This window comes from Sardina pilchardus, chromosome 5 (assembly GCF_963854185.1).
Source record: "Sardina pilchardus chromosome 5, fSarPil1.1, whole genome shotgun sequence".
NCBI lineage: Eukaryota > Metazoa > Chordata > Actinopteri > Clupeiformes > Clupeidae > Sardina > Sardina pilchardus.
Genome location: NC_084998.1, coordinates 26,996,772 through 27,006,663, shown reverse-complemented (window position 1 = coordinate 27,006,663; position 9,892 = coordinate 26,996,772). Strand labels below are relative to the sequence as shown.

The 9,892-nt window shown below is 41.2% G+C and overlaps 2 protein-coding genes across 4 annotated transcripts in view; one reads left to right on the top strand and one right to left on the bottom strand.

Moving 5' to 3' along the window:
- Positions 1-903: 903 nt before the first annotated feature.
- On the bottom strand, positions 904-7,490 carry c5hxorf58 (chromosome 5 CXorf58 homolog). 2 transcript variants are annotated; one of them, XM_062535721.1, is made up of 8 exons: positions 7,357-7,490; positions 5,381-5,489; positions 5,080-5,182; positions 4,250-4,355; positions 3,685-3,816; positions 3,096-3,325; positions 2,154-2,352; positions 904-1,702 (listed from the first exon to the last, which is right to left on the bottom strand). In XM_062535721.1, coding segments are annotated over exons 2-8 (963 nt in total). In that variant the 5' UTR covers positions 5,382-5,489; positions 7,357-7,490; the 3' UTR covers positions 904-1,510. The 2 variants fall into 2 exon arrangements, with proteins under 2 accessions (XP_062391705.1, XP_062391704.1); XM_062535720.1 differs by having other exon boundaries at positions 5,080-5,174.
- Positions 7,491-7,747: 257 nt separating this feature from the next.
- The window catches only part of apooa (apolipoprotein O, a), a 14,844-nt gene continuing 12,699 nt past the window's right edge, over positions 7,748-9,892 (top strand). For both annotated transcript variants that reach the window (XM_062537151.1, XM_062537149.1), the window contains exon 1: positions 7,748-7,787. In XM_062537151.1, coding sequence (XP_062393135.1) covers positions 7,779-7,787 — 9 coding nt within the window. In that variant the 5' untranslated portion in view covers positions 7,748-7,778. The remainder of the gene's footprint in view (positions 7,788-9,892) is intronic.

The window sequence follows — 9,892 nt, the reverse complement described above, 5'->3', positions numbered from 1 at the left end:
AGGAGAGAGGGAGGAAGGGGCGGGGGAAAGCGGGTGGTGGGGTAGGATGAAGACCCCAGTACACTCTGCCCCAGTAGAGACCATAGCATATTCTTATGTCTGTGAATGGTATGGATATTTTACCACAAATACATTTATTGATTTTATTTCACCTATTTTTTTTAATGCACATTGCACAATACCAAGCATTAGATTAGTTGCAGAAATGATGCCATTGTGCTAGTGTGTGATGCTGCATAGGCCAGTAATCAGGATTTGATTATCTATCGATGTTGTTAATTTAATAGTCAAGTCCAACCTCCCAACTGAAGCACAAACTTGTACCTGTTGTGGGTAACCGACTGGCGTTTGTGCTAGTCGGCCGAGGGCGAGGCCTGGGTCACTGTGTGGGTTATTTTTAGTGAGTGGGGGGAGGGCCATAAGGGGCATGAGGAGACAGTACAAAGTGTACGGAAAGTGCCCCCCCCCCACCCCCCCCCCCCCCACACACACACACACACACACACACACACACTACTGCATTACTGCACCCCCTCCCCTCCATATACCTCAGCCCCCAGTGCCCCCCTTCAGGACAGCCCACAGCATATACTCCAGCCAAAAGAGTCCCACTTCATATACCCCAGCCCCCAGTAGCCCCCCAACTTGGATGTGGGCGGGACTGGGTAGCCAATCACACCTTCCTACAGGTCACAGCAAGACACTTGCATTCAAGTGGCGAGCTGTTCAATAAGCCTATCAACTGGATTCGCATAACAATTGAAAGAATTTCGCTAGATTCTCATTAGCTACTTACCATATTTCACCTTAACAGTGTGTCTATTTCACAGTATAGACCTAATAATACCGTGAGGCATAACCAGTTATTTTATTATTCAAAACATCAACACTGAGTATAAAACTAGCGTGTTTCAACTAATGTGTTTCAAAACCCAATAATGTAGAATAATGTAGCCTAATCAAGGCAACTAACTAAATCTTAAAATGCATGCTGGGAAGCAAACTGCGCTGTCACAGGACCTTTGTTAAAGGTTTCAAAATGTACCATAAAAACATAACAAACAAATAACAAATTTGAGTGACGTTGCCTAAAATCGCTTAGCGCACCTTTAATAAAACCTTCAGGGTACGTCCCATAAAGGCTGTCTGAAAGTTCACAAAAGTTGTGAACTTACTAACATAAATACTATGTTAAGAGAACGTTCTAGGAACGTCCACTGAAGGTTCCACAAAAACCTTAAGTGTAACCTTCAGAGAACATTTGGGGAATGTTATGTGTTTGTTGGGAATACTGAACGCACCCAAGTAATTCTGTGATGTTGTATGAAATGGACAGATGTTTATTATTTTATACGGAGCCCCATATATTGTTAGTTGGAGCCTCATATGTTGTATTGTAAAGTATACTGTTTGCATTGTGTAAAGGAAATCCTTGTTCCTTGTTGCACAATAATCATTAATCATTGTTTTAATTAGCTATTAAAGTTATTAGCTATTAAAACAATACGCATCAGATCATTGGCTCAATATCATCCTCAAATTCCCCCAAATTCCTTGACCAATCACATAGTCTGTCTGCTTCTTCCTGTTCCTCCTCCCAGTCTGAATTGTTTGAGAAAGGGGAGGGCCTCCTGTTAAACTCCGCCTCCTCATCCTCGGGGACAGTATCCGTTGGCCTGACCCTCAGGGGCAGATCTGGGCTCTGTAATTACAAAATCAACAGCGCAACAGCTAGTAGAGTAGGGGAAGTCAATCAGAAGCTTAACGGTTTAGCTGTGAGCATTTTAACACTTAAATGGATCCAAAGGAAAAAAATATCTATGGGTAAATGGAAAGGGCTTTTGACAATTTTGCTAAATAAATTGTAAGCGAAAAACCAGCAAAGGAAAACTTAGGAATTCAGATGAATGAGTTAAAATGTTGATCATTTTGTAACAAACTGTTGTTTTGTCTTGTAGAAAGAAAGATTGTTGCTTCCGAAACTAATGTTGGAGTGACTCTTTGAACAAAACGTGTAGTGGAAATGTTCTCAAGCCCTCACTGATTTCAAGTTCTGCATTGTGTTTGCACAAACATCACAAAGATCCAAAAAGGAAAAGGAAATAATGAGAACATGACTTCGCAGTAGTAGGGAAAAGAGACACTGTCTTTACCAGTTGGTAAGCTTCGTTATGGTGGCCAGAGAGGTACAGCTGCCGCATCTTCTTGGACATGGCGCGGTGGAATTTTCCAGACCTTCGAGAGGAAGAGGCAGCTGAAGAAGCTCGTGAGGAGGATGGTGTCTGCCGACGAGAGTGACCTCTCTCGGAGACAGGAACCGACGCAAAGGACGACGGAGGAGCTGCTGGAGACCTGAGCAGAGGGATGGGCAAAGGACTGTCCTCACAGACTGTTCCCACAGCAACCGGAATGAGAGCCAGCGTAAATGCTGGTTTCTGATCCAAGGGGATTAGCACCACTGTGCGTTTGGTATTGATTCTGTTTGGACCATAATGTGCAAGCAAAGAATCACAGAGACACTTTTCAAGTGATTAGCTATAGACCTCTGAAGTTCGCCTACAAAAAAGCTACCATCTTTGCCCATATTTGGAGTTACGGTATCTGACGATTTTTCCTATGGGAAATTAACATGGGGATTTGGAATTATCACACCTGTTAAACTCTCGCGGGGATGACAAAATCGGAAATTCAGGTGTTTTCCTGAACACACTTTTGTCCTCTGCCTTCGAGAGGAATATGTGATCTCCGGTACGCGAAGACGGCAGACTTTGATTTTCGCTACCCCAGAGCTAACTTGCAATGCAACTTGCCATTAAGTTAGTTAGCCAGTTAGCTCTGGGGTAGCAAAAATCAAAGTGTGCCGACTTCACGTACCGGAGATCACAGTACTGTATGCACAAGAAGGCAGAGGACAAAAGTGTGTTCAGGAAAACGTCTTTATTTAAGACTATATCGTCCCCGCGAGAGTTTAACAGGTGCGATAATTCAAAATCCCCATGTTATTTTCCCATAGGAAAAATCGCCAGATACCGAATCTCAAAGATGGCAGCTTTTTTGTAGGCGAACTTCAGAGGTCTATGGAATGATATGTTTACCTGAGTGTTCTAGCTCCTCCTCCAGTAGGCTCCGCCTCCCCAGCAGCGTGGTCGCCCAGCAGCGCCCTCTGGAGGTCTTGCCTCAGGTGTGCACCCGCTGGGCCGGCTCTCCCCAGGGGCAGGTGGGCGTAGTTCAGGGCGGGGCCAGGGAGAGGGTGGAGTCTCAGGGTGCGCCAGCTGTTGCAACGGCCACCAAGGTACGCCGGCAGCTCGTCAAGATGACTGGAGTACTGTATTTAGAGTGAGATACGTGACCCAGCAAATAAACTGGGAAGCCTTCTTCAATGGTCATGCTAGTGGCTTTTATGTACTTTTATTTAGCTTCAGCATAGCGGTTGTTTCAAAATGGGCACCGAAATAAACTAAGCGTATAGAGAAAGCTTTAGCCCAAATTATTCATTTCAAATCAAAATGTTACCTGGATAGGCCTGGATGCCTCTTCAATCTTGATGGCAAAATTCTAGTTGATTTCCTGAATTTGTTTTACTAACTTTTTTTAAATTATATTATACCGCAATATTACCAATATTCAATTATCTAATTACAGTATATTGATGAACTCTTGGGGGGAACAAAGAAAGGTGCTGACCTGCATGAAGTCCCTCATGCAGACGACATCAGCTGCATCAGCAACACATCGCCCGTGGTGCAGCAGCTCGTCTGTAACCAGCAGGTCCAGGAACTTCCTGTTTCCCATGATTTTGCAGGTCTGAGGTGTGGCCTGTTACATCCACAGTAAACAGACATGGCTCTTTTGTTCACTATGCAGTGACTGTACATGATCCTTGCTACAAGGATTAGTGGGTCTAGCTATGCATACTTCAGATATCAATGTGTCTGGTTAAACTAACCCTGAGCTATGCATCCTGCGGCCTCACCTCAAACCTAACTACTGAACATCTGTTCTATGTGAATCTGTTGTAGTATAGTCTTATCTGTTATGTCACATCCTGTGTCGTTTTGTCAAATTCTGTATTAAATGTCTGCTGAGATGTTGTCTGACTGTTGAGATGACGTTGAGCTGTTCCAGTGAATACAAGCCAATTAAGTTGAGTTTCAGTGCATGTCTGATCTGTTCGTGAGGTGTGGACTGGTCTACTTAACGTAGAACTCTCTAGATTCAATATTTGTCAGTTGCCCAAAGTTCCCCTCACCTGATTGGACGGCCTGAATATCTTCTTCCCTGAGATGTAGTGCTGTCTGCCACCACTCTGGAAAATCTTAAAGACGATGAAGGGGGGGAACCGAGACCCACAGAACCTGTACATTTATGCAGGGGTTAGGTGTATTCAGTTATGAAGGAGTTATGTTTATTTATTTACATTTATGCAGGGGTTAGGTGTATTCAGTTATGAAGGAGTTATGTTTATTTATTTACATTTATGCAGGGGTTAGGTGTATTCAGTTATGAAGGAGTTATGTGTGTTGGAGCTAAAATAGCTCTGTAAATATTATTGGGTGTCTGCCAATCTTTTATATTTCTTATAACATGTATAATCAACTAACTGATCTTAAGTAATTATACTGTTCTAAATTCTGTAATTATATTATTATTATTATTATTGTTGTTATTGTTATTTAAACAATAGGCCCATCACTACAAGTGCATTACCGCACGCAGCCACGTTCTTAGAATCTTTCAATCATGAAGGGATTACATTTATTTATTACAAGACACTTAGTTGTAAAGTAAGTCTGCTACCTGAAGATCAGTGGTGTAATCTAGTTAGCTGTAATGGATATACTGTGATGTAGTAGTTAGCTATAGTATACTGTGATCAACCCCACATATCAATTTGTATCCTTTCTTATTTTAAGTGGGTTTACTGAGATGGAGATGCTTTTTAAGTGGGCATATACTGCATAGTCTAGGTGTAGTCCTGCGTATCACGTAGACTACACCACTGCTGAAGATGGAAAGACAGACAGATGAATGGAAAGACAGACATGAGACAGCTGTGTACTTAGTCAGTTTGTCAGCTACCTGAAGCGCACCTTGCAGTGCATGCTGGGGTCTGTGAGGAGCTGGGCCTCTCTGGGGTTTAGCTGCCGCAGGATGGCAGGAGTCACAGAACTCTCCTGGGGCACTCGGGAAGGTCAGGATAGAGGGGTTTGAGCCATTCAGGATTAGAAAGCAATGCAGAACTTCACAAAGCAAATATCAAGTAAAACATCAACAGTAAAGTGTTTGCAGTGAGGAAGAATCTAACACCACCCTAAGCGCATAGTGAATGTTTCTTTGGACCCTTTACGTACACTAATTTTACAGGCAAAGAGATACTCACTGCCTTCCGAACTGTTTGAAGAAGCAGGCGGAACAGAGTCTTGTCCTGGTAGGACCTCCAGAATCTCTGGATCTTCATAGCAGCACAAACTGCCTGTTGGGGGTCAAAACTAAATAGCCTTGACAATTAGTAGGCCTATGGTGATGGTGACGCATGCATGCAACCCACAGTGTAGTGTAATAATTTAACCCCCTTTTTTTTTGCCCCCTCCACATTCCATGTTTTTAAACTGCAGTTCTAGAGCTAGTCTAACGTTTGTGTTGTGTTATGATATCTTTTTAAATTAAGAGTCATTGCATGAGAAAACCAGGCAGAGGTGGGAAGATGGGGGTCGGCCAAATCGGCTCATACTTTGTATATGTGATAAGTATGTGGAACTATGAACAGCCATATACTTAAAACCCTCCAGCTGTTTTTTGTTATGGAGTTCTGGGACCCCTCTCAGAGACCCTGAAAAATCCAACAATTCATGGCTGAAAATTACTGAAATTGCCATTTCTACCCTGATTATCCTGATAAAGATATGAACATAAGCTTTATATTTCCATAGAGCCTAGGTAGCATAGTTTTAAAGACCAAAAGGTGCACCGAGGGGTTATCTACACCACTGAAAGCAGAATTTTCCTCCCTCTAAATTTCGGTCATTTTTAAGAAGCATTATCTCGTATTCGCAGTGGCTTTGGTGGATGGTTTTACTGTTGCTGGAGAAAGGAACATCTACTGATTCAAAAACAATTGTCGTCTAATTGGGCCACACATAATGTGTGCCGTGCCAGGAGGGTCTTTAGCAGGATTTTTCGTGTTTTGGCCTATGATAAACCATATTCAGATCGCCATCACATGGCCATACCATGGCATTACATCACAAACAGATGTAATGCCAGATGTTTGCGATGTAATGGCATGGTATGGCCACTCGGTGGCGATCTGAATAGTCTAGTGTCAAATGTATGACAACCAAGAACAACAATGCATGCAGAGGTCTGCACTCTTTGAGTGCTTTTCTTGTTAATTAAAGCTTTCTTTAACAATTTGTCATACAGTGACACAAAAATTGACCATAAATTACCCTATAGTGAGATATTATTACCTGGTTTATTATACTCCAAAACCCGAAAAATCCCCGTAAAGACCCTCCTGGCACGGCGCACATTATGTGTGGCCCAATTAGACGACAATTGTTTTTGAATCAGAAGATGTTCCTCTGTCCAGCAACAGTAAAACCATCCACAAAATCCCACATGTGAATGTGAGATAATGCCTCCTAAAAATGACCAATTTTAGAGGGATGAAAATTCTGCTTTCAGTGGTGCAGATAACCCCCTAGTGCACCTTTTGGTCTTTAAAACTATTCTACCTATGGAAACATAAAGCTCATGTTCATATCTTTATCAGGATAATCAGGGTAGAAATGGCAATTTCAGTCATTTTCAACCATGAATTGTTGGATTTTTGAGGTTCTCTGAGAGGGGCCCCAGAACTCCACAACAAAAAAGAGTTCGAGGGTTTTAAGTATATGGCTGTTCATAGTTCCACATACTTATCACATATACAAAGTATGAGCCGATTTGGCCGACCCCCATCTTCCTACCTCCTGCTGGTTTTGCCTGGTTTTCTCGTGCAATGACTCTTAAATTAATTTGATCAGTGAGTGAATTCAGAGTGGATTACTGGAGACAGACCAGACATCCAGAGTCTCCTAAATGAGTAGGCCTAGCCTGATAGTGTATCCTGAATAGGCCTGAGCATTGACACTTGCTTTCATTTGCTTTACAAATGATTAGGCATAAATAGCTAAATAACAAAGAGGCTAATAAAACAATACGCCTAAGAATACATTAATAAATAAAATAAAGAGTAGGCTTACATGAAATAATAATAAAACAGTGGTAATAGTCATGACTAGCATACTGAATTAATGCAAGAAAAAAACATAACACATATCGAAATAACATTAGTCAAATTAATTTGCTCACCTGACGATAGAATCCATCACTGCTCGCTAGTTAGTAGCAAGCTAGACTATGTAGTTCTACACAGTGTTGAACCAGAGACACTTATATCTTTTAAAAGACTGGTTGAACATAACTTCAAAGATCCTTTAACGCTCTCTGATAACTTGCCAGGGTTGTTGTCAGGGCAACAGCACAAACTAGTCAGGCACGAGATATTTAACAGTTAAAAAGCATCCACTTCCACTATTAATATTCTAACTAGATACATGTTCAGCTTTGACAAATGGTTGTTAAAACATGTAGAAGCTACCTCACTTATGCATATTCTTTATCATTCTGCGGTCTACTATCACAAATGCACGTTATATTCCGAAGCGATAGGGGGCGATATTTCAATTGTCACGTTTCTTGTCTGTCACAACTTCAGAAGAAGAAAGTGAACCATGTTCAAAGTTCCGTGGAGCCAGCGACAGTAAGCGACAGTACGCGACAATAGCGGGCAAGATGGCGGCGAAAAAATGTCAAAATAAAGGTACACACGAACGATCAGATAAAGTAGGTCAATATTCGTTTTTGAGAGTATTTCAACGGTTTGCACGAAATGTATGCATGTTGCTGCAACGTAGCCTGTTTAACCACGTGTAAATGTTGTAATTGTAGCAGTTGTAGTGTAGAGTTTTAACGCTAACGTGCTTGAAATTAAACGGAAGTGACCTCACGCAACACCTTTCTCAATGCAAAGCCAGACGAACGTCTCCATCCCCTGATATAGGCAGAAAATGTCTAATAAGGAACGTAGAACGGCTCTGATATAAGTTACTGACTGCTAACAGAGAGTGGAAAAAACAAACATATAAGAAAGGGATAATAATGTATTAAACATTGATGTTAAGTAGGCTAAATGCTGTATATGATTATCATGCAAGAAAATAATTGTGGAAGGATGACCTTTTCCATAAACATCACCTAAAATAACCCCATTGTCAAAAAAAAACCCTCAAACTTATCAGTTAAAATGTTTACAACCAATAATGTCAACTTGTACGTTTTCACATGTAGGCATAAATATGACATAAATTACATGTATGAAATATGTTAATCGCCCCACCCCGACAGTCATCACTGTATCAAATCACATATAAGGCATGTCAGGAAACACCCTTTAAGGAAAAACGGATATCAAATACCTTTGAAAGTACCAGGCTATGTAACTCCGTACCAACTTAAATACTTTAAGCCTGTCACTGACACATAGGCCTGCTGTTGAATTTCAAATTGTGCTGCTGTGAAAACAAGTTGTGCATATTTGAAAGGGGGGTAAAATTAAATCCTTATGACAGAATATAGGCCTACATTAGCCTAATATTTATACCAAGTTTGCTTTTAGGTACAAGGCATCAAGTCTGTACTGAGTCATGTGCACATAGCCTACTGCTGAACTTCAAATTGTGTGGCTGTGAAAAAACTAAATTGTGCATATGTCAAAGGGGGGTGAAATGTAATCCTTATAATGTGTACTTTCAGGATATATATATAAATGTTTATACCAAATTCGCCTTTGTAGGTACCAGGCCATAGTGTACCGAGTCACTAAGCGTTACGTTGACACACTTTTGAACTTCAAATTGTGTGGCTGTGAAAACAATAAGTTGTGCATATGTAAAAGGGGTGTGAAATGGAATCTGTAGAAGGTCTACTTTCAGAAAATATATAGATGTTTATACCAAATTCGCCTTTGTGGGTACCAGGCCATACTAAGCGTGTACCGAGTCACATAATAGGCCTGCCATTGACATACACTGTTGAACTTCAAATTGTGTGGCTGTGAAAACAATAAGTTGTGCATATGTAAAAGGGGGGTGAAATGGAATCCTTAGAAGGTCTACTTTCAGAAAATATATAGATGTTTAAACCAAATTCGCCTTTGTGGGTACCAGGCCATACCAAGCGTGTACTGTACCGAGTCATATACTAAGCATTACTTTGACACACACTGTTGAAATTCAAATTGTGTGGCTGTGAAATCAATAAGTTGTGCATGTGTAAAAGGGGGGTGAAATGGAATCCTTGGAAGGTCTACTTTCAGAAAATATATAGATGTTTATACCAAATTCGCCTTTGTGGGTACCAGGCCATACTAGGCGTGTACCGAGTCACATACAGTAATAGGCCTGCCATTGACACACACTGTTGAACTTCAAATTGTGTGGCTGTGAAAACAATAACTTGTGCATATGTAAAAGGGGGGTGAAATGGAATCCTTTGAAGGTCTACTTTCAGAAAATATATAGATGTTTATACCAAATTCGCCTCTGTGGGTACCAGGCCATACCAGGGGTGTACCGAGTCACATAATAGGCCTGCCATTGACACACACTGTTGAACTTCAAATTGTGTGGCTGTGAAAACAATAAGTTGTGCATATGTAAAAGGGGGGTGAAATGGAATCGTTAGAAGGTCTACTTTCAGAAAATATATAGTTGTTTATACCGAATTCGCCTTTGTGGGTACCAGGCCATACCAAAGGTGTACCGAGTCACATAATAGGCCTGCCATT

What these genes read in the sequence shown, in the direction of transcription:
- c5hxorf58 (XM_062535720.1), bottom strand. An exon ending in CACTGCAAGGTGCGCTTCAG is followed by an intron (nt 4,356 to 5,079) that starts GTAGCTGACAAA and finishes ATAAATGTACAG; the next exon opens with GTTCTGTGGGTCTCGGTTCC. An exon ending in ATAACGAAGCTTACCAACTG is followed by an intron (nt 1,703 to 2,153) that starts GTAAAGACAGTG and finishes TTGTAATTACAG; the next exon opens with AGCCCAGATCTGCCCCTGAG.